We start from the raw sequence: 25,718 nt of genomic DNA on the forward strand, positions 1-25,718 counted from the left end.
TACATCTGACACTGAAATAAAAGAATCTGTATTGAATCACATTTCCCGTTTTTGTCTGTGTTACTCAAGGATTAGGCTAAATTTGCTGTACAGTGTCTCAAGAGCTCCATTACCTTATGCTTCATTTTGACCTTGATCACTCACTGCATTCTGCTATGCCCATTGCTTCAGTCCTGTTTATCTCTTTTTTTTTTTTTTCTTTTTTTCCCTCCTAAACAATAGAGTCACTTTATTTTAAATCTACTTTCAAATCTTTCTTTTCTCCTTTGCAAAGCATTGATTCTCCTTGGGTATCCTTCTGTGATAACATGTATAAGGTATGCTATATCAAATGCAAAAATCACATTCTGTTGTTCTTTCATTCGAGGAAAGCACTAACTTGAAAACAGAATTGTTTTGTCCCTGCAACAATTCCTCCCTCGTAGAATGATGTTTATCATGAAATAAAAATTTTACTTTTCACACTATTTATTGTGTAATTCAGTGGTCATATATAACATTGTAGCTCTGTCTGATCAAGTATCTTTATATTTGCATACAACTTTGGTAGCTTCTGCTTAAATTTATGTCTAGCAATGTGGGAACGTTCTGTGCCTGTGATTCAAAACAAACACCTCATCTAGTTGCATGCACAGAATGGTCACTGCTATGATATTTTTTCTTTGTGTTTTGCCTACTATCTCTGTTCAGTATTAAGTGTATGGATGTCCAATTCCTTGCCTGGAGTCAAGTTAATAAAATTTTAAGATTTATAAGAAATAGTTCCCTCCTTTGGCATATGTGAACTCTAATAGTCTGAGAAATGCTGTCTGGAATAAGCTGAGTCATTTTTTAATACTGACCACTATTATCTTATGTTAATTGTTAGAATATACACCAACACCTCAAAACTTGTTGATGTCTTGACAGACTCCTTACATTAAATGATTTTTTAAAAGGAAAATCTAGATTGGTTCTGGAATGCATGCGGTCTCTAAACTCACAGAAAACACATTTTTAGTTCCTGAATTCTCGTTTGATTACTTATTTCTATTGAATCAATTTACCCAAAAGGGTGAACAGACATTGTGAGTATGCCTTAAAAATGATGCATAGGAGATTTGTATACTTCCAAGTTAGTCTCCTAATATTTCATGCTAGCAAGAAAGTAAAATGTCTACTTAGCAGCCTATGTGCTCTAGGACCTGTGCATCCAGTTCAGAAAACCTGATTTTGTTCATTTTTTAAAAAAATAAAAATGCATCTTTCCACTTCACAAAATTTATTTTGCACATGTACTGCATAATCAAATGACTATAGAAACTACTAGGATAGAAATATATGATTTGTGTTGAAGAAAATTGCCAACAAATTTTATGCTCAATTGGAACAATTAGCTGGATTTTTGGCTGACTAGCTAAATGTAGGTGTTTCAGCGATATTGGCATGCTGTGAATAGAAATTGTTAAATTGGTGTATTATGTTATGCATAGATGCAAATTGAAAGTATCAAAATACATACTCTGATTGTTTTCAAGCAGAAGTGTTTAGATGTGTCTGTAAATGTTATGAAAAATGACACTGTACGTGTCCTATGTTCATTAATATTAATAAATAAAATCTTGTTTCATAAAGTAGACAGATACAAAATTCAGTGAATGCAGAATAAAATACATATGTTTGTAGCTCTAGGATTGTCTTTTAACAAAGTTTGCTTATGGGAATCTTGCCTTTGGATAGCAAGTCCATGACAGTGTAATTTTTCCAGAATTGTGTAAACAGAATACACCAAAGCATGGAAATAACTATACTCTCAGGATAACTAAGGAGCACACAGAATGATTTTTTTCTTGGTTTCTTTGGCTGGGCCTTTCACCTGGTTTGTACATCTCTGACAGGATGCTCTTTGTACGTGTTTTCTGAGTATTTCTTTTGGTTTTAGATCAAAAGTTATTTATAATCTTTTCTTTAAACTTTCTTAAAAAGAAAGGAGAAGAGGAACAAATAGATACAGAAGCCATTGTCTTTCATCAAGTATTTCCCATGCTTCCAGGTGTAACTGGCCACTGTAATGTGGTGGCTGATACTTGGCAGTTTGTACTCCTTAGCTTTACCTTGTAGGGTTTACCTGAATGCTGTTTCCTAGCTCTGTAATTGAGTTTCAGTTCATCCAGCTAGCAACAATGCATACTGAAACAACAGAAGTGTCTGATTTTGGTGTCTAACTTTCATTTGCCTGCTTACTTAGGGCTCTTGAATTTCCAGTTGCACAGGGAAGTTTCAATACATGAAGATGCAGGCTGCCTTGGAAGTAACACATATATCCATAAAATTGCAGAAGAAACACATACGTAAAACTGCACAAAACTGCTTCTAGATCTCCCCTTCTGTGACCTCTTCATTAAGTAATGTGTTGCATGGAACCCAAACCATAATTTTCAAACCTTTGACAGAGTAGTACAACTTTCATGTGCACTGTATATAGCCATTGATATTCACAACAATAAATGGCATAAAACCTGTGCATTTAGTGTAGGAAATATTCATTGATAGTTGACATTTATGCATGGCAGATGAAATGTAGATCTGATGTTTGCAAGAGTACAATAATCCAATGAGTCCTATCTGTTAACAAATATAATTAAACTTTAAGAGCAAAAATATAAAATAGTAAATAATAATTACAAATTTCAGAGTTTATATCTTTTTCCCGATGCCTAAACTATTGCTAGTTCTCAATACACAGTCATTTCAAAGATTAACATTTAATTTTTTAAAATATAATACCAAGAGGTTTTTGAAGCTTTTAGCACCAAGGTTTGGATGGCACTTGTGTTGTATTTATGCCAACTGTGTATGTAGATTCATTCATTCTGTTTATAATACATTGATCCATTTTGACCTTTAATGATAAAGACACTAAAATGTGATCTTCACTGTGTTAGACTATAAGTAGTTTTCATTTGTATTCCAAATTGGTGTTCTATGTAGGTGCTTGTAAATGCTTATTGTCATATTATCTGATTGCTTTCTGTCAGTAAATGGAACATCATTAGTTGCTAATGTCTGTCACATTTGCTCTCTCATCCTATCTCCAAGAAAAGGAGTGTGTAACATCATGCTTTGTTTTATTAAGTGTATACATTTTGCCATATGTTTATGTTAGAAAAGGCAAAGTCAGAGAAATCTGTCTAGGATTTGTGATACATGATAAGGAAGTTTTTGAGTTTGCAGACTTAGTAAGATTTAACTCACATTAATGACATAATCCTCAGGAAGATACATGTATGTCTCCTGTGATACTTGGCATTAGGTTTGTTCCCAGAAGTTCTCTTGTGTAAGAAAAGAAAAACAGGCAACTATTGGCTTGATCACAGACCTTGAGGCAGTGATTTAGATGTGCCATCTTAGCCACTGAGCATTTTGAGGATGAGGTCTGAAACTTTGAACTTACATTTTTTAGAAAGCCAACACAGAAAATAAAGCTTAGGACTGACATTTTTACAGCAATCTCTGCAATAGCCTTTGCTACAGAGGTATACACTATTATTCTGTTTCAGGTAGTTTTTCAAAGGGCTTAAAATGTCCAAGCATATCATAGAGCTGAAGTCTCCCTGAGAAGTGGAAAGAAAACAAACAACTCATTATCTTCCAAAATGTGGGGTAATGACTTCAAATCAATTGGGAAAAGCAAAGAGCATTATACGGAAATGATGCTTAATGAGAGCTGGAATGAATGAGAAAGCCAAAAGCTCTTCAAACAGCATATAATGCTAATCATTGTTTGGTACACCTTCTGTGTAATTGTAGGGTCTTCAAAATGCTTTCCCACACTCACCTATACCTTTCCTGATTTTAACTCCAACCAGCATTTCTTCATTGCTATGCAGATCTTCTCCAAGTACCATTCTGTTTCAGCATTATGATCACTAAGGTAGTAACACAGTGAACACTTGTGACAAATGAGTACAACTGTTTTTTATCTGAGTATTTACAGCACTGTAAACCTCATTTTCTATCCAGCTGTTTTGGTGAATTTATGTTAATAGGACCAAAGAACTGATCCCTGTTAGAAAAGTTCATGTTAAGCTGAAATTCAGTATTTTTCATTATTGAATTTGAATTAGACAATAAACCTAATCTGTAGAAAACAGCATTCATCATGCACAATAGAATCATAGACTAATACAGTTTAAAAAATCATAGGCTAATTTAGGTTGTAAGAAACCTCTCATCTATCAGTCAGACTGACTGTAGGTCAGTCAACCCCTAGATGAGGTCAAACCACCTTTAATCAGCTTGTTCAAGGCCCTCGCCCATGGTGCGTCTAATATCTCTAAGGATGATGATTCCAAAATCTCTCTAGCCATCATTCAAATGTTTGGCTACCCTCCTTGTGCAAAACTTTTTCCTAATTTCTCATCAGAATCTCCCTTCTTGCAACCTGTTTCTGCTGCCTATTGTCTAATCCCTATGGACCTTGGAGAAAAGGCATGTCTGGCGTCAGCAATTAGATCCTACCTTAGCCTTCTCTTAAGAATTAACAAATCCTGTCAGCCTTTCCTTCTAAATCCTAGGCCACCTATATCTCATAGGTTTGTTTACAAAGGAAAATTGTGGAAGACTTCTTTGAAAGCCCTACTAAAGTCAGGTTTGGAACCATCCACCTCAATCTTCCACTAAGCTAGTCATATTGCCAAAACCAAACAGGTTTCTGTGGCCAAATTTGTCCTTCTGGCTGTTTCTAATCATCTTTCTGTCTTTCATGTGCTTGGACATGGTTTCTGGGAAGATTTCCGCCATAGTCTTCCCAGGGACAGGGGGAAGCTAGTTCAGCTGACTGGCCCAAATTTCCCCAGATGTGTGTAAAATTTGCCTTTTTACAGGAACCTCCCTGATCACCATGACCAAAGATTATTGCATTTTCTCAGTGACATTGGCCAGCTCCCACAGCATCCTGTCTGATCCCATGCACTTGACTATATCCAATTTGTTTAAGTGGTCTACTATGCATACTGTGAGTAATACTACACCCCCGCAGACTCTGCCTGTAGGATCATGGATTTGGGAGACCTGAGAGAAGTCCTTATCAGTAAAGACCAATGCAAAGAAGGTGTGGAATACTACAGCTGTTTCTGTCTCCTGAGTCACTAGGTTTCCCAGCCCACTGAGCAGCAGGCCTACATTTTCCTCATGCATCCTTTACTCTTGTTTCTGACAGACTTACAGAAGTCCTTTCTGTTTCCATTCACATCCCTTCATATTTTTTAATTTCAGCTGAGCTTTCACTTTCCTAACTGTTGGAACAATGTCTCTATATGCCTCTGTACGTATTGTTGAGGTTGTGATGAATCTATATATACTTCCTACTAACTCAACCAGATGGATACCATTAGCAAAAAATATAAAACTACCTCAGGTTTTCAGACTTTTTTTTTTTTCATGGAAAAAACATTGGATATAAAGTCTTGAATAAACTAGAGCAACTTCGAGGTTAATGTAATCAAAAAACTGCTGTAAAGGCACTTCCCTCAGTACCAGCATGTAACAGTGGTCGATGTCTTTTTTTCTCCTGATATTTCTTGATGAGGCATGTTTTTTAGCTTTTTTTTTTTTTTCTTTTTTCTTATTATGCCAGTCTGTGAAGTCCATAATTTTTTCCTGGCCCTTACATTTTAGTACCGTTGTATACAATACATCGTGAAGAATGTATTAAAGGATGTGTTTAAATATTGGCAGTGTACATGCAGTTACAAAACACAGTTTTGAGTTTGTGGGTCATATATGGTGAGATGAGTTTTTTTGTTTTTTTAAGAGTTTTTTTGGTAAACTACACACAGTTTGCAGGGAACAAACCAGAAAGGGTTAATGAAGATTGAACTACTTGTAGGCCTTTACATATGCTCAGCTTTGACCAGTTAGCCAATTAGAAACAGCACCTGTAAAATAAAAAAAAAAAAATCCAAATAAATAGCAAATTCACCACCTTGTGTGAAAAGTCTGTAATCATACTGAGAGATGTCATGAAAAGAAAGTGTGAAAAACCATGGCTGGCCACCAAAAGCAGCCTGGAAAGCTGGTGAGTTGTGGGAAGAAAAGTCTCTCTTCCTTCTTGTTTTACGCAAGGCGCTTCAGCAAAATAAAGGTGAAGTTGTTATCCATGTTATACAAGTTGACATAGCAAATGCTATTTTAATTGCTTAAAGAAGTAAAAACAGAAGAAAAAATGGGTTTCAAGTATGCATTACTTGAGAAAGAAGTTTGTCTCTTTTGGTGTGATTCTGTTTGCTTGGTGTTTATTTTTTTTTCTTGGTAACATGTCAGTCAGATTTTCTTATTTGTGTGTATCAGCTGTCCTTTAAGAGAATCCACTATTAAAAATATTCTTTTCTTTGCGTTAGTACTTCCTTGCTAGTCTCTCCTTTGAAACCTGCCAGGTAGTCTGGGCAGATGTAACTCTTCTACCAAGTATTTTTTTCTTCTTCATCTAGCAATAGGCTGGCTGCTCTTAATCATGTTACAGTTTCACTGAAATATACAGTACCTCTTTGTTGAAATAAGTCTGTTTACATGACTAATTAAAAAATCCTTGCCACATCATAAAGGCATAACTTTCTTTCAGTGATTTAGTAACACGTCTCAGTGCTAAGTGTCTAGACCATGCATTTTTAGGTTAATATCTTTAATTGATACTTACAGTTTATCCTATTCAGCTGTTTATATCTTATTACTGGCTTTGATTGTCAACCAGTGATAATAGCATTGAGTGCTCTCAGGTGCTCAATTGGTGAGTCTTCCCAAATAGCTTTCTCCTAAGTAAATTACAACACTGTTATATGAACAAAAGTGTTAGTGTGTTTAAAGACTATGCTTTTACATCAGAGATGGTCTGAGCCTTGGTTTAGTAGTATTCTTCTAATCCATCTTCTGACAAGTCTTAGTAATTACTTTACACATGTCTTCATGTAACTAGCCTCTCTTCTTCTTTTTTCAGCTTTTCCAACAGGTGAGTTAATGATAATCCTCTGTATTAGCATGTTGCTGTGAATAATATAATGTGGGGTCCTAATCTTCCAAACAAACTTACGTGCTTACCTGTCTTTCCAAAACTAGTCTATCTGTAAATAGGCAGCTGCAGTTCAGCATGTTCATAAACTTTGGCAGGACCAATTTTATAGTTAGTTGCACTGTGGTTGAACTTATAAATAATTACTTGTGATTATTGTAGATGTATCTTGGGAACTACTCTGAAGTTCCTATAGAGCTGCTATAAGAAGTGGAGAATGGGTTGTATTTGAAAATGAATCTTTATCAGTGCATACAAATAATGAAACCAAAAGTAACTATTTAAGCTACAAATAAAGAAATTGTCCTGTTTACTATATATTGTCTGATGCTATTGATCTACTAATCTACTTTTATAAATGTTTTAATTCTCAATGGATGAGATTATGAATGTATTGAATGCTAGTATGTGTACCCGTTTTCTTATCTGGAGGCTTCTGTGAAGGCACTGTGTTAATATATGAGGCACACAGTGAATCTTCTCAAACTTGTGTTCAGAAACTCAGTGTCACAAGGCTTACTCAGTGGTAACAAGGCTGTTGAGTAGCTGTGGTTAGTGCTGGAAACATGCACACAATTAAGGTGTAGTAGCAATGCAGGGTACTGCTACAAAGGGCAACCAGCGTGAGAGAGTGACACAAACAAGCTCATGATGCTTTGCATAGTGTTTTATACTGTTTTTATTTATACTGTTAAACTTGCAATAGAGTCTTTAGGTATTTATACATGTGACTGATTCAGAAAATAGCACGAATATATACGTAACATAGTTGTGAGCACAGATCAAATTTAAAAGGAGTGGTGTGAAAAGAATAAAATCTATTCTTTGTAGTGGAGCAAAGACACAATGTAGGCTTTTTCATATGAAAACTTCAGTACTACCCTGTTGGAATTCTGATGAGAAAGTGGAACTCTGTTCTTCTAGAAACTCAAGCTTTTTTTAAAAAAGTTAAAAAGTTAGTGCATACTTGGCTATATTCAATAGCATCTTCCTGAAAATACCTAGTGTCATCCCTGTGATTTTTTTTCCATATATGACTATTAACCAATTATATGATAGGAATTTCCTGCTCACCCCTCCACCTGCCTTGCATAGAATAAAGGGGCAAGAATGTCAATTAGGGATTTCAGAATGATGAAAATAATCTGCATTCCTAATAAGGTTGTTACTGATTCTGTGTAGAAAACCAGGTAACTTTTTTTTTTTTTTAAATTATCATTTTAAGTCTGTATGCAAAAGGTAATCTGTAAAGTCTCTTTAGATTAAAAGTTCCCTTATAAAAATGGATGTGTGAAAGTTTAGTATTTTCTTCATGAATATATTTAAATAGGCACTGTATTCCAAGATTTATACTGTTAAACTTGCAATAGAGTCTTTAGGTATTTATACATGTGACTGATTCAGAAAATAGCACGAATATATACGTAACATAGTTGTGAGCACAGATCAAATTTAAAAGGAGCGGTGTGAAAAGAATAAAATCTATTCTTTGTAGTGGAGCAAATATTCCTACTGAATGAACACTGAAGTGTCCTGTTGCTGTTTGCATGTTCAGAGAAAATCAACACTGCTGATGTTGTACTTCATTTCCTGTCCTGTAACACGATGTTGAGTTATTAATGTACTAATGGTGTGGTTTAAAATGTTTTTAAAATGCTGGCGAGACTCCAATGTATCTTAAGTGTCACAATTAATGAAGTGAGGTTCTTCAGTATTATCTAACAGTCATTGTCATAATCTAAGTGGTATTTGTGGAGTATAGAGTCAGGCTTCCTGAAGTGTGAATGTCCTTCTGCTGACTTACAGTCTTAAATTATTTACAGTAGTAAATTGTATACAATGCAGATGAGGAACCTGTCAGGGAAAGTAAATATTGTAGTAATTCAATATTTCAGTAGCCTTGTAGCTATTTGAAACAGTCTACTAGTAAACAATGTTTATTTTCATGTTTAGGCATAAAAATGTTACCACTAGATATTCATCCCACTTTGCACACAGGAAAACCAAGGAGGGAAAAATTGGAAGCAAGCCCAGGTTTACTTGTTTCCTATCTAGCGTCTTACTTGTAAATAATAGTATTTATATTGGCCCTTTCTATCTTCAATCTAGATGTGGCTTTCAGCATAACAGAAGCCATAAAATATAACCCAATTATTACTACAGCTATTCCTACAAATGCAAGGCTTAACTAGCACTCATCCAGAAATACGATGTCAATTTAAAAATACTGAATGAAGCATTGGGATAAACTTCTCCCAAGAGATCTTGGTGTCATAATCTGTTGCTATAGTATTCTGACTTTTAGATGCTTGATTTTCTTCTGAATCAAGAGCCATGTGTGGAGCAGAGCCAACAGGGAATATTCCAAAGGGACACCTCTTCAAATGTTCCCAAAATAGGATGGAGGAAGCTTGTGTCAAATAAAAATTCACAATTAAACATGGTCTCTTGGAGCTAAATGTTCATGCTACTGCACTCAAAAACAGAGGTGCTTCTGCTGCTTCTATTTGTTGTAAAGTAACTCAATGCCTCACAGTAAACTAGTGTTACATGCCATCAACCAACAGAGTCAAAGAATAATCTCTGAACTGGACATAAGGCTATGAGCTGGTCTTGTCACTTATTGCCATAGTTATGACAATGTAGAGAAGTGAGTTCATGATCTCAGATTTGGGGGAAACCTGACCCAGGATCTAGGCTGCTGTTTTGGGAGAAAAAAGGTGTTGGCTTTTCTAATCTCTGCACCATGTGATATCCAAGCCTCTAATACAATAGAACTGTTGCAGTGTGATGTTTGTATATTGCCCTTTGAGGTAGAATCAAACTTGATCTCCCTTGTAATATCTTAAGGATAGCTTAAAATTTCATTCTGGCCTACTTAATTGTGAATCTTTAATTTTTCTATAGAAAATGTGAGTAAAGGCATGTTTACTCAGGTGTTCCTGCAGTAAGACAGACAGGGATTTAAGTGCCATTAAAATAATGCAGAGAGGATTTTGGTGGACCAGTATCTTTGGAATAGATATCTAAATTTTACATGTCCTCATTTTGGTCACAGTTGATCCTTTCAGTCTGTATCTGTGTTCTTTGAATGGTTAATACTTTTCAACTTTTTTTATGGATCTATTTTAAGTAATGCACCAACTTGTGATAAATTTAAGAGCTACTTAAATTTGTTTTGCCTTTGCCTATTAAAGTGGTCTCAAAATCTTACTTTTTATTGGTACTTGTAGATCTTGATTTAATAGCGTTTTAAAAGGTATTCGATAAAGCTAATTGAGTTCTTCACACTACAAAATATGTTTCCTAAACTACAAATTGTTCTGTAGCTCTCCTCAGAATGTGATATGATTCTGTACCTTTTGTCTTCCTTGTTTGGAAAGTAGGACTGGAGCTGAAAGGTGAGCTCTGAAAGTTGGTCTTAAACTAATATGGTTTTGTTTGCTTCATGCTGGTTGAGGATCTGTACAAAAATATTGTAATCTCACAAATCTTACAAATGTTATACAAAAAGCAGCATTGCACTAATCTTTTTTTACTCTTCTGTCTGTACTCAGTATTTGTTTTTCTGTATAACATCACAATGGGAGCTTGTACTAATCTTTTTACTGAGATTCTGTTAGTTTCCTAGTTCCCCCCTAGGATGAATAACATCCTGTGTCTAGGTAGGACCTTGCATTCAGCTGTTTCATGATGCGTATGTCTTCCTTACAGCTGTCTTACTACATAGTGTTTATCAATGGTAAATAACAATTTCTGACAGATCAATGTTATTTATCATCTGAAAGCTTTATTAAAAGGTTTTATTACCATGTAATGATTGAAGTAATGGATCATATAGAATCAAATACCACTTGTATTTGGATGCCAATAGGAATACTAGATGATACTTCAAATTCAATTAATTATAAGCTGCCTCTATTTTAATTTAATGTAGACTGTTACATGGATCAGTCAATCCTGGTGTTGAATGGAAAGATCAACACACTTTTTTCAGGTGTGTGGTAATGCCTTGCAAGCTTGAATACTGCCTTTACTGTTCCAATTTAATTCCAGATTCTTGTACTTCTTAGTAAGAGTATAAGATGTGATACAGACTTCAAATTATGAATTATGGCCACATTTCTTTATGAAAAAGCTCTTTCAAGCAATTTCTCTTTAGAACTGCAGCATTTTTTTGCCAAATTTGCAATGAGATGCTCAAGGGAAAAAAGTGCTTTTTAAAGTCCACTTCACTGTTATTCTGATTCAGACAATGTAATTCTTGAAACTTCTAGCACATTTACTGTAAATATATAAGCTTTTGACTGAGAATTCTTTCTTTCCATGCTCCCTAAAAGGGAAAAAAATAAAATGCCATATTTTCCCACTGCCTTTCAAGTATTAAATATGTGCTGACAGGGTTGGGAAAAGCCTGTTGGCATAGGTACATGTGTTGTTAGCTTTGGTAATGAAACTAGAGCTATGAAATCTATGATTCTAGATTAAGAAGTTCCCATCTCTGATTGTCTTTTCATTTGTCAGTATAACTTTGGATCAATACAGTAAAACACCATAACAGTCTGGTTCAAAAGTAATCCTCCAGGCAGAGGGTTATTTCTGTTATTACCAAAGGGTCCTTGAACATGGTAAAAATAACTCTCTATTTGGAAGGATTTTTAGTTGAATTTTTATATACTTAAGTTGTGCTTCTGCAATGTTCAAGTGCGAAGTTATACCTACTCTGATTCCTAAATGGACATCTCTGTAACTTGTCCTCGCTCTACCTCTTCTGGAGATCTTCTTGGGGAGTGGAAAGGGATGATGACAATGACTTTCTGAGTTTTGTCATCCTAAAATGCTCCTGGAACAGTAAGAGCAAATGTATCTCAAACTCCATTTACATTTATTCATGAAGACTTGTTCTCAAGTTGTTTTGTTTTGTTTTTTGACTTCAAGCGCTCTGTTAGCCTCACTTGAAGCTAAAGCTAAAATATTTCCTTACTTATTCAAGATCTTTGTATACTGTCTGATAAAATAGCAAGGCTAGTGTTGTGCTGGTTATGTACTGTTATATTTTTAAACTAGGTTGGTCAATAGCTGTGTTCAGCCTGCAGCATTTTCCCAATGGAAGCTCAGTCTGCTAGCTCGAGGATAGGCTTAGTAAATGGATTTCTTTTTGCTAACAGAAATGATCCATGGGAGTTCCCATGAGGAGGGGAGTCATGAGGCAAAAGACAGCTTTTCATGCTGTAAAAGAGAACCTAGGAAGTAAGAATCTGAACTGTTTTTGAGGTGGCATTTCAAAGGCTTTGCTGTTGAACTTTTTTCTTTATTAAATCAATTCATGTTATTACAGGAGAGTTGAAAAGCCTTTTTGAAACTTTTTAGCTTATTGTTGCTTGTTTGCAACCATGGCTGATCTTTCTTGAAGTCAGAGATTACAGGAGAATGTTAATGCAGCAGAAATATAAATATCTGAAATATAAAGTGATCTGTGTCCGCTAATGAATGTACAGTGTGCTAGCACAAGGTAGCTCCATTAACAGTGAAGCTGTCTGTAAGCTTTATGCACTGTCATATCTGACAGATAAGAGTCCAACTTGGTGAAGTTTCATGGGCACCTATTGTGAGTATGCTGGAACACAATTGGTTTCAATACCTTGTTTGCTTAAGTTTTCTTTATTAAAAAAAAAAAAAAAAAAAAGCTGACAGTATTTTGATATTCAGGAACTTCAGGGTATTACAAGGACTTACCAGTGTGTCCACAAGTGTTGTATGTGGTTTGATATATGGTTTGTAGATGTAAAGCTTTAAGCAGATTAATAAACTATTAAATAATCACAATCTTAATTTATTGCTATAATATAACTGCATATCTATATGCAGGGACTCCTAACTGAAGTCATAGTCATTGTAAATCCCCTGGATAAGAATATTCCTGGTTCACAATTGCCATAAAATAAACTAAAAAGACTAGAAATAGGAAGGATAGAAAAGGATGAACTAAGGCCCACAACCCCCAAACAGAGTAACTTGGCCTCCTTTTCACTCTGCTTACAAACCAGCAAGCATTTTTTTATTCAGCATCTGGACACCAGCACTGCCCAGATGTGCTAAAAGTATATAAAATGCTTCCAAGTGTGCTCTAATTGCTAGCATGTGTGACCTAAGAGACGTCCCCCTCTCCTCAGCTGAGCTGAGCAACAATGCATCTTGCTCCATGTTCTTGAAAGCTTACAGTCAAGCCTAATGCTGGAGCAGTAGGGGAACATTTGCAATTAAATGTGCTGCTGGTGGCTGGAATGGAGGTGTCTGGGTGCTAAATACAGTTGCTAAGTATTCTCTAACTAGTCAATAGCAAAACTGAGTTATAGGCTGCTTAAATTATTTACAGAATTTAAATTTGCAAACTTATTAGCTGGTGCTTTTAACAACAGTCAAGTTATTGAACGTTCAGTGCTAAAATGAGTTATTACAAGTAAGTTAACTGTTTGAAATTAAATTAGGTGATAAACAGTCTATTTTTCTCCTGTAAATTGGCATTCATGACAACTAGTTCTAATATGCACCTGAACCCATTATTCTTGGCACTTCATAAAGTGGCAATTGATAGCAATTTGTATTGACAGACCCTTATTGAACATAATTTCTCAACAGGAACCAGCTAATCAATTAATTAATCATAGTTTTACTTTAGTTTGTTTTTATGTTGCTCTATCATTCAGAAAATTAACTGTTAACATTGTTTTTGATTAATGTAACTTAACCACTTTAGTTTTCATTGGCTGAATTACCAAGCTTAGACTAATGAAATAAGTGTTAAAGCTTTTTGAATTACTAGCAAAATTGAAAATTATATATGCTAATTTGCAAAATACACAACAAATCCTAACTCCATTATACACGCCATAGTGCAGTATTTCAGAAAAGATTTTCTTGCATTCCCTCTTGAAGACTGCCTGTAGGAAGATCTAGACCCTTCTGAAAACTTGAGGTACCAGTCATCAAAAATGCTGTGCTGCATATTACTATCAAATTGTCTTTCAAATATATTTAATAAATGTAATAAATCAAATCTATCTAATAAAAATAATAAATGTAATAAAATCTTCCTTCAACTTTGAAAAACTTGTTTTTAAATTTTGAAGTTGCAAATGGGTATATCCCTCCTTCTACTAGTTTATTCTGGACAAATGCTTTATGGAGACTCTACTGATTCTAGCAGATCTGTAGAGGATGCCAAGACTTGTTGCGTTGAGTACCCTTTAAGTCAAGAGGGTTTCCATTGAGTGCAAGGGTTTTCTTGTCTGTTTCTCATTGCAGTTACAGAACCTACACTGTTTTGATTTTTATGTGGATGTAAATTTAATTACAGAACATTCAAATTGTAAGTTCTATTAAAGGTACTTTTGCCACAATAAGTACTTTAGTCCTGGCTCAGTGCCCTATTTTTCCCAACACAAGCACAGCATTCCTCTTACAAATTAGTAGAATGTCCCTGATCACCTGTAGTTCCTGTGTTACCAGTATTTATACAAACAGAAGTAGTATATACAAAATGCAAAGTAATCTGATAATACTGACAAATGTTTTCACCAATTCATATGCTTAGGCAAATGTCTTGAAATGCAAATTTAGATTATTTTTTTCCTTTGAAAAATATGCACATATTTATTTTTTAGCTTATTTTGATAGAATAAAAGCTGCCAGTTATTCCATGTCTGGGATCTTGTTTGCCAAGTCACAGTTTTAATAGAATAAGGATAAATTAACATTACATTAATATATTAGTTTATCAAGAAATGTTATTACTTTGTAAAGATTCTAAAAGTGTCGATTGAGCTTTTTTTCTTTTTTTTCGTTCAAATAGTTTAAGACAAAATACTGAAGGGTATAAGCAAAGCCAATCCCTTTGTGGTGTTACTCCCAGATCCTGCTGTGATAGGTGGGTGACCTGTACAGCTATGGACTAAACCAACAATATTGGTATTCTGAAAGAATGAAATCTATTTTCCTAAATGTCTATCTTCCTCACTCTTCCAGGTGGAAATAGTATTTTTTTTCTTTTAGGTTCCTGAATATTGAAATGCTGATTGCCTTTGTCTCCTTTAATAGTTTTTAATAAATTCATATTTTTGAAATCCTGATAGAGATAATTTATTGGGAGTGTGGGTGACCCTCTTCATTTGGTTACTAAATACGTGATTACAGTATAATTTTTTTACTAAACAGATAAGATGATTCTTATTTTGAGTGATTGTTTCAGGGTGGTGTAAAGTACACTGAAGTCATCTAAATGTCTTTTACTTCTGCCACTGAAAGCTGGAGAGAAGACTGTGGCTCTGGCTATATACCTGAATGTGCACTTACTATATACCTGGCTATATACCTTGGTATGATAGCTGTACTGTCTGAGAAAGTCCCACAAACATCTGTTTCTCTGTTACTAGCCTATCTCAAAAACAATCCAGGATTATCTCAAAGTCACACCTCCACTACTAATTATCAGACGCAGCATGAAAGATGTTGGACATTTCATCAATATAGTTCTGTAATATTGAGATAGCGATACTTTTTTTTTTCCTAGTAAACTGTAGTCTAAATTGCAGTCTCACCTAAGGGGATAGGGGAGGCTTAACACCACTACAAAACTTCTGATGTGTATGCATACTTATTGTCAGACCTCTTTTAACATGGAAGAACTAGGATGCAATAAATCAGTTTAGATACCAGCGAATTTGATTGGAGTGCTCAATTTTACTATAATAGTCTAATCTAAAACACTCAGCCCTTTTCAGCTCTTCTGTACTCTTCCAAAATTGTTCCTAACAAGAACAATCTTCAAAAATGTGGCATTTGAGGCAAGTTAATGATGCTATAGCTACTCAAGATAACCATTGTCTAGAAGTAGCATTTGCTGCCTAAGCAGAAGGCTGGATACAGTTAATAGTGAATAGTATCTAAGTTCTCTAGCAGCTTTGACTTGAAAGGAATGATGTATTGGCCATTAGAACAGCCATACTGTTGGACAAAAACACTGGTTTAAAAAAAAGCAGAAAATGCAAACTGGAGTAAAAGCCAACCTAGTTTTAAAGGTCACTACTACCTTTTGCACCAGGCTAAAATCCAGGAATTAGGAGTTTACTTCTCCTGGCTTAGAATCAGAAAAATATTTAAAGTGATATTCTTATCTTTGCTTATCCCACTGTTTGCTCAAAGGCAGTCTCACTTACCCCACTGCACTCTCCCTCCCAGTTTTTATGCACTTAAATGCTTGTCTTTAAATTATCAACTCTGGCATTATAGTTCTGTATTGAAATGTGTCTTGCATGGCTTAACTTACAGTGAATGTTTGATTTGCCATATTGATAAATCTAATCAAAGTGTTCAGTGTGACCATTAGCAATTTCCCCGTAATTACGTGAAAAGATAAAATAACATGAGGAAAGGAGACAGTTTCAGGCCTTGAATTTAGTATCTCAAGGGAGGTTTGTGTGTGAAATGGAGCTGCTGAAAACAAGATTTCTCCAGTGAGCTGGAAAGGAAAATGATTTTCCCAGTGCACTTCCATTGTCATCACTCTAATCACTACAATCTTGAACTGAATCTTGTTTTTCTTGTCAGGGAACAGAAACATATCTGAATGTTAGGAGATGGGAATAATTTTTTTAACTCCATTGCCCCCTCCCCTCAAGGAAATAACACATAAGTAACAAACTCTCACTTTTGGAAAGAGTAGCCCTAACTTCGAAGAAACAAATGTTGGCAACTTAGAACAAGATACTCCCTTCCAGTAGATCACCTAACACAGTTCCAGATCTTCAATGAAAAGGTGCATCCCTGAAATGTTCTTTGGCACACCTTTCTGTATCTGTATTCATTTCCAAGTCTTGCCCTTCCTTTGGGGAAGGAAGCAGCACTACCAGAATCTTTCCAAGCCTCTCTTGTGCTGGCAAAGATACATGGGAACTCCATTAGGGACAAGCATTAGAACACTGAGTGCTTTTTACTTCAGAAGCTTTTGGCTTTTGATATTGCATGTGTATTTCTAATCAATTAACAAAAATTGAAAGGATTGGGTAAAGCACTATATTGCATGCAGAATTGACATCGCATACCTTATTGTATTACTAGTGTATTTGAAACATCTGTGAAGCTTCAAAACTTGCTTCCACATATTGTTCACAAGCAAATCAGTCTGCAAATAGAGCAATTCAGGATACAGGGAATAATCTGGCTAAAAGCAATTTAAGGAATTATTCCACTGCTAACAAAGGTTACATTTCCTTTTTTTTTTTTTTTTTTTTTTTTGTCCTTCCTAGTTGTGGCTCAAATAATTACCTACAGATAATGCACAGCTTTATTTGCATTGAGGCATATTACGGGAAGTGACAACTCCACCACATAGAAGACCTGACACAGACCAAACAGATTTGATTGCTTCTCCTAGCCACTTAAAAATAAATAAATGAATAAATAATAGTTGTAGATAGTCTTAAACATGTGTGTGATAAGGAAATCTAGATCTGCTTTGAATTGTATCACTCACTCCTGTTATTAAGCTGTTATTGAACCCCTAGTAAGTGAAACTGTCTCTGATTTTGTGTTCATGAGCAGACATGTCTGGACAGGTGTGTGGTTACTTAGTCTGCAATGCCTCCCCTATTCCCATCACTTTGTTTTATTTAATGATTTTTTTCTTGGTTTTAAATCAGGAATCAGAATTGGACCCCAGATTTTCAGCTGTTTAAAATGAAGACTAATTTTCTCCCACCAAGATTGCAGTATAAACATGTATTTTTTAACTAAAACACCGTCAGCCTATAAGACTACTTTCTCATTTCTGTTGTGTTGTCTGACCTCTTGTTGACATGCCCATATAATTAATGATGCATAATTACATCTCACTGCTTACAAAATGCTGCGGTGATGTTTTCCTTTATTAATAAAGGCCAATTATCTGTAAATCAAGTCACTTGTCTGAATTTCTCAACCTTCAGTCATCACTTGTACTTTTTTTTTTAAATCTATTTCATCAAAAGGCAGATTTTTCTCCTTGACCCTCCTTCCCTCCATTGTATGCACACATACAGACAAGTGTCCTCTGTCATCTTTTTTCTTCAGGTAGGCATTCACTAACAAACAGTCATGAGTAGCGGATCAAATCTTCCTATGTAAGCTTTCTCCTATAAAACTGAGATGTAAACTTTACTGCCAGGCTAGATCATTCTTCTAATTAAAATATACGTCACAGATGGGGTAGGGGGATGTTGGGCTCGAAGTGATACAGTGCCACTAGGACCCAAAGGTTAGAAATAACCACTGAAGGTTAGGACTTGATCTGCTTTCCTCCCCATGTCCTAGTAGCTCCCTGTGCAAGATGAGAGGCCTTCAGTACCCACCTGTCCCTGTATGTAGGTAGAAGCTCTTTTTTTTTTTTTTTTTTTTTTTGACAAGAAATTCTCTTCTGGGTGTCAAGGCTTGACTCCATATGTCTTTACACTAATACACATCAAATCTTTCTGATCAAGACACATTAGTAGAGAGACTGGGTTTTGTTTTTTTATTATTCTAAAGAGGTTTTCTCAAACCATTCTTGATGTAGGATAAGGAAGATGTATTCCTTTCATCATGCAGCTGACTTGTAAACTGTCATGTTCTTAACGGATCTTCTTGAATATAAGTTGGTTTCATTTTCATCCAAATCTTTTTAATAAAGAGTAGATAACTGTAACTCTAATGTCATTGATATCATCCTTAACTGTGTACCTGTATAAGATTTGGCAGCCTTCCCCCTTAAAAATCAGCACTTCTCCTAAGTCCTTTTGGACTGCATAAAGATAAGGAGCTGAAAAGAGGAAAAAAAAAAAAAAAACACACACACCTGCATATGAAGAAAAGCTTGGACTTCACAAAAGTTAGATGTTATTAGAGATAGATGCTATCTTAGTAGAGGTCTTAAAAAAAAAAAAACACAAATATTATTCCTTACACTGGGCTTTGTGCAGAGCTCAAAATCAAAGCCCTAAAAAAAAAAAAAAAAAAAAAAAAAAAAAAAAGTAAAAAAGTTCTGCTGCAGAAAAGTTAGATCTTAATGAAAGTGCTGGAAGGTGCTGACTGATAGTTGAAAGTTGATTGCTGATACCCTAGAAGTAGACTCACAGTCACTGCCAGTCAGTCTTTGACCTGCTCAGATGCTAAGCAGAGTAATAAACACAACTTAACATCCATCCTTGAGATGAAGACAGTAAATTCAGGAGTGGGATTTAATCTACCGGGTGAATGTGGTATTTTTGTGCTTCTCAAATAAAACTGACCAATATAACCTGACTACAGGTAAGATCTATGCTCCTATTTCCACAATAGAAAATTAATGCAGAAGAGCTTTTTATGGCTGGTTTGCTTAATTGGACTATTCTAAAATCTTTATCAATCAACAGGCAAGTCTGTACTTCAACTGTAAGCAGTGAAAAGCCTGAGATAGGTTACCAGGTCTGCTGTAAAATAGTTATAGGCTCTTAAGCTAATGAAACAGAGTGTACTGGAAGTCCCTTTAACCAAACGAGCACTGTAGTGTTTAAATTACTTGGTACTTGTTGTGTGGAAGCAGTAGATAGGATTCCTACTATCATCCTGGCTGCAAAACTTGCATGTTTTCCCTCATTACTCTCCCTGCATCTTTCCACCAAAGAGACTGATGCAGCATAGCTCATCTGCTTGTGAGTCATGGTGTGAGTAGAGAGAGCAGTGTCTGGAAGTTCAGTCATACAAACCATGTGAATAATGTCACTTTCCTTTGTGGTATTATGACATCTCGTGAAAAAATAATCAAAGCCTCTTCCTACTGCAGCTCTTAAATAAATATGACAGTAGGCAAATGTCCCACTGCAGAAAATGCTGGAGTCAGAGCAGGGCCCTAGAGCAGGACAATTATTTCAATTATCTGGAATTCATGATGAAAAACAGGAGCAGCTTTCAGGAAATATGCACAAGTCTGGCAATTGCTTGATCAGTTATGACAGTCACTGCTAAATATCACATCCCATTGGGTTTTGCAAGAGGAAAGCTTGGAGCAGGTGGATTATTTTAGTTACCTATGCACCATCACGGGAGCATAGTGTGGCTCTCCGGAGATCAAACGCCACCAACTGCTTGATTAAGTATGACATCACTGGCTAATATCACATGGCCGTAAGTAATCGCAGTAAAGGCAGAAAGAGTGCATACAGCAGATGGATTGTTTCAATTATTTGGGCCCCTTGATGAATAAGAACTTCAACTGTCATCAGCAGATCCTGTGGCAGGCAAGCAATAACAGCATTGCTATGACATCACTTTAAAATCTGTTATGGCTTAAGTATTTCAACAGCTGTAAAGCTTAGATTTGTCTTAGCATTGACTTGACCCATAGCTAGCTTTAGTGCAGAGAACTGAACACTGAGAAATCTGTGAATGCTTCCAAGCACGTCATGGTATTTCAGTTTGTTTTCACCACTGCAGGGGAAACATTGAACCAGCACCAGGCTTGCTCTTGGTACAACTTTTTTTTTGTTGTATTTCATTTTTCAGGAGGAGACAGCAGGGGAAAGCTAAGGTCTGCTTTCTGTCAGATGCCAGGACAGAATGCAATAGCTTAGATCTGTTTATTCATAAACTTGGGAAGGCCTGAGCATCCAGATAATGATCCTTAATTGGATAATATGCTAGGTTGAAAATCTGATAGGCCTGAAATTTTGGAGGGGAAAAAACAACCTAAGAGTCACTAAGAGTCACACTCTCATTATTTTTTTTTCTGTCTGCAGCCTGTAGGAAATCCACCTTAAACTTGTTTTAACATCAAAACAAGTGTAAAATAAAAATTGTTTGCTTTTACAAGAAGGTACATAGCACCTTATGTCACTATCCTGTTTCAGCTAAAATTATTTGACTGTAGCGCACAGAACTCTAGCTTTCACCTCCCCCCCCCCCCCCCAAAAAAAAAAAAAAAAAAAAGCTATAGAATGGAGTACACTGGAGTACACTTCAAAGAATTAATAAACTTTGAAGCCTAGAGGTTTTTACAAACCAAATCCCATCTAAATCTGATAAGACTTAAAGCCAGATCTGCTCTGGTCAGGCCTCGAAGGCAGAAGAGAGTCAATAAGAAGCTTGTTAGAGCTACATATGTTAGCATATTACAAAAAGTTAATGTTACAGAGGATTTGATTTCTGCCCTCTTAAGTGCCTTTAACTTCACCTCAACACAGAATTGATAGAGAAATATTTTCTCTAAGTAATTAACCCAGTTATGTAAATGTAGCTTGGGGGGGGGGGGGAGGGGGGGGCGGGGGAACATGACACAGAGTGGCATCATTTATGCTGGATAACAAATGACACTTTCTAATCACTTTAATCCTTTCTACTCTTAAAGTGAGACAAAATAGGCCCATAATAGAAGAATCAAGAAGATGATTTAACTGTATTAATTCTAGAAAATATGAGACAGAAATTAAACGTTTTGTGGAGGCTGAGTAAAGTTAAAGTGAAAACCTTTTCTTTCCCCATCATATCTCTTTCAGACCAATTAAGGAGGGTATTGATTACATTCTGTCTTAGGAGAAAGTAATCCTCATTAGTATCCTTTATCTGACCTGTCCTTTTCCCATTACAGGGGAAACAACTTCTAATTTAAGATCAAGAAATTACTTTTGAGAGGAACAAATATCTCAAACTGATGAGGAAAATTGAGCTTTTTCTCCATTTGCTACTGACCTGAAATCTGCAAAGTACTAAACACTTGTCACTTCTGGTCATTTCTACCCCAAATTGAATAGAAATTACCAAGAAAGCTTTGTCTGGCTTTACTACTTTAGAATGAGTGACACTTTTGTGGCATTCATGTGACTGCTTGAGACTTTTTTTTTTTTTGCATTTCTGTAATCTGACCATCTAGTTGGTATTGCTAACTCAGTATAGTTCAACTGTTGTGCGGCCTGCTCTTCCATTCAGATCAGGTTTGTCTGTCCCTGAAGAACTTTGAGTCAGAATGCTAATAGTTCCATTTTTAGCTTAAAAATCATGATACTTTAAAATATTAGGGTTGAATTATACCCTTTCTCATCTGTGATTCACTAAGCTGAGACAGGATTATGTTTCATGCTTTTTCATGTAGCCATCAGACCTTGAAACTTTCTTTGAGAGGTTTTTTTACATATTTCCTTCAGAAGCTGCAGTTTTAGTAGTAATAAAAATATTTCAAGTGTTGTAATGAAATAATGATAACTGGCAGCAGTCTTTGCAGAGAAGGTTTTGTGTTGTGTTTTTCTTTTTAAGCGATGCTGAAGATCAGCTTCCCTACAGTTTTGTTTTGCTATGTTATTAGAATGAGGCAGGATCTGAAGAGCAAGGGAAAAGATATTTGGGCAAATGAAAGAAAGGAACAAGTGAATATATAGCTCAGGGAAGATTGATGTGTGTGAAATAAGCAGAGAAATGTTTGCAAGACTTTATTTAAAGAAATATCAGATGAAGGAATATTTAAGCAAACTAGGTGTAGAATACTGATGAACAGAAGGGAGAGTAGGATTGGTATCAAAACCAAGATTAACTTGTGCTTTTTTAGGTAATCACAAACTGCAATTGTGTGTTTTTTACTTCTTATAAATTGTTCTATAACATTCCTGGGCATTATACATGTCTTACTTCCTCACAGAGGAACCTCTGGTTGTACGTTGTCCAGTAAGGCAATTTGACTGGATACAGGAATCTTCTCATATTCTTGAGTTTTATATTCAAGATATTTTATAGTACTGTAGTATATGCATAGGGTCTTACATAATTTTTAGCACTTTAGAAAGCCACTAGCTATTATTTTTTTTATTATTATTATTTTAAACTGTGTGGTCAGTGCAGTAAAAACATTGTATTCATTTGTATGGCCTTCCAGAAAACCTGTTTTGTCTTGGAAGCCTTATCTAAAATAAAAGACCAAGCCTCAAAACTGTAGACGTGGTTAAATGTGCTGTGGTTTTAATTGAAGTCTCTCTTAAATCATTTACATTTTACACCTTTGACATAATGCAGTGGTCCTAAAGATAAAGTCATTGAAGATTGTATTTGAAGGAATGAAGATAGTTTTTATCGGTGTTCTTTTAGGATCGACCACAAGGACCGAATAGTGCTCCTAAAGAAATACATTTGGATGAAGATGACTGAACATGCAGATCCAAAGGCCTTTTAGGATATGGTGATCCTTTGGCCTTGGATGAAGAACATTCTTGGATGAAAGAACTACAGCTGAAAGACAAAGTCTTTGCCTTGATATTTGCAGAAATAAGATAAAGGAAACAAAGATTTGCAGCTGAATTCTTGCAGGGAGCACTTACAGTGGCTGACATTGGCAAGCAGCCAGCCTGCCTCATTACTGTGGAATGTCACATCCTTGCACCCCTTCCTGTTCTCCTATAGCTCCCCAAAAGGGTCACACTTTTATCTTTTTTTCTGCTTTCTAGTCGCAAACTACAGTAACGAATTTTAATTGCATAGGTTCTGCATTAAAACTGGCATTCTGCAATTGATGAGCATCACGTGGAGCTAATATGCAGAAAATTCACACTACACTTGGTTCATCAGAATATCATATTGTGCTTGTATCTGCAGCTGAACAGGTAGTTAGATAATACTCTTGTTTTTCTTTAGTGACTTACCCAAGTTTAAAATGTCAAGAGTTCAGTGAGTCAATGAACTGACATTCACAATATGGTCAGCTTTGACTACCTGGGCATTCAAAGAGATTTCGTACTCTAACATATTGAACTATGTTAAGTCAATATGGAGACATCTAGTGACTTTGTAAGTTTTCTTACTAAATATTCAATATACTTGAAATTTGATTATACATTTGACTATTTCACTTTTTGAAGTGTCCGTATTTTCACTTTATTATAAAATGCAGGTCTGCTGGACAGTTTTTGTTTAGATTTTTAGAACATGATTTGAACCACAGATTTTATATAATAGTATTTGCTAAGGTGACCATCAAAGCATGTTTATATACTGACATGATCTGATAACTGGCATGATACCTGAAGCTAACTAAGGGATTTTTCCTTAATTTAGAATGTGTCAAAAACAAACAGACAAAATAACCAAAACCCAGAGACTAGGAAAGAGAAATGCCATACCCAAGTTTAAAGGGCTTTGTCTCTCCCTGCTTCAGTCCCCACAGAAAGAGGCTTAAAGACTGGCTTAGAAGTAGGAAAAATTTTATAATTCTTCTGTTTGCACATCAGCTCACATGCTACAGTATCTTTTGTGCCCACTGGGCTTGCATAGTAGGTATGCAGAATTTAGGCATCTATGGTATCTCTGCTCAGGGACAGACTTGACGAGTAGCAACTATTATAACAATACAAAAAAAAAAAAAAAAAAAAGCATGCTCCAGCAAGGTAGCATAGGTAAGTCTGTCCTTATCAGATGTGGACATATTGTCTACTTCTTCCAAATGTTCTCTGCAACTTGTTGAGAAAGTTTTTCTTTAACAGCTACATCTTCATGCCCAGCCAATGCATGTCTATCTTTACAAGCAGTTCTAGAAAGTGTTTTCAGTCGAAACATAGACTTTTCTAAACAGTAGTACAGTTACTGTACTGTAAACCTTAGCTTTTGTCCTGAAGAATGGGGAGACATTGACCTTTCTTCAATCAGTGATTATGCTTGTTTGTATTCTCTTCTGGCATATACCCGTCTATCTTCTTCTCTCTTCTCTGACCTTAACAGGTCATAAATATTGTGCATGACAATTGGAAGTTTTGTTTACTGCAGGGTTTCTGTACTGGGCTGATTAATATAAAATAGTTCATACTGAGATGCATATGCATGTTTGAGTGCAAGTTATTAATATTGCTTGCATCGAGCCTATTGGAATCTGTATATACATAAAGGTATGAATAAAACCAGATAACTAGACACTGGACAGTTAAACTCTGTTGTTTACTACTGAACTTTGATGTACTGATGCTGTTTTGTTATTTCCCTAATAAAGGAACCCTTATCAATATTTGATATTGAATAGTGTTTATGACAAAGAGGCTTAGGGTATTGTTCTAAAAGGAGACAAAAATCCAACAGACATGACTGGCTTCACAAAAGCAATAGATTTCTACAGTAGTCATACCCCAAAACGGGTCAAGTCAGCCATGGTAACTTGGAATACCAATTTGACTTAATTTTCACCCTCTCCCTTTGCCACCATTAAAACTGATCATCATTGCCAAATTTACATGCTTCTCCCATGTCGGATAATATTTCTGTGTGATTGTGCATCTCTGTAAAGATGTGGCTACATCTCTTTCTGGGTTAGCAGGGCAGTGTCTGTTGTTACAGAGCCATGTTTCTGTGTGTCTGTTCTTGATACTCTGCAAAAGGTATAAAGCAACCCAGTTGTTGGGTATGTTTTTAATCCATCTTAGGGCTTGGTGTTGGTGCTAGAGCCACCGTACCCTATCAAAAGTCTGTTACTGCTTCTAAAACATGAATAACAGTCAAGATTAGGACACAATATGTTTGCTTTTTGTTGTTTTCCAGGAATTCCTCTTACCCAATTTCCCCCCCCCCCCCCCCTCATGTTAACCATCACTAGCACTGCTGTGTTGGTAAATTTTCATTGTTTGTCAGCTGGAAAAATGCTGTTTATATTCATCTCCTTGGTCAC

The 25,718-nt window shown here is 35.7% G+C and overlaps 1 protein-coding gene across 12 annotated transcripts in view; it reads left to right on the forward strand.

The window, feature by feature from the left end:
* The window catches only part of ATRNL1 (attractin like 1), a 487,687-nt gene that overhangs the window by 367,474 nt on the left and 94,495 nt on the right, over positions 1–25,718 (forward strand). For 3 of the 12 annotated variants that reach the window (XM_068688795.1, XM_068688799.1, XM_068688802.1), the window contains one exon: positions 23,162–24,973. The exons of the other annotated variants lie outside the window; for them this stretch is intronic. In XM_068688795.1, the coding sequence (XP_068544896.1) occupies positions 23,162–23,221 (60 nt within the window). In that variant the 3' untranslated portion in view covers positions 23,222–24,973. Of the gene's footprint in view, positions 1–23,161; positions 24,974–25,718 lie in introns of those variants that run through there. 12 annotated transcript variants of the gene reach the window in all.

This window comes from Anas acuta, chromosome 7, assembly GCF_963932015.1.
Source record: "Anas acuta chromosome 7, bAnaAcu1.1, whole genome shotgun sequence".
In the NCBI taxonomy this organism is placed as follows: domain Eukaryota; kingdom Metazoa; phylum Chordata; class Aves; order Anseriformes; family Anatidae; genus Anas; species Anas acuta.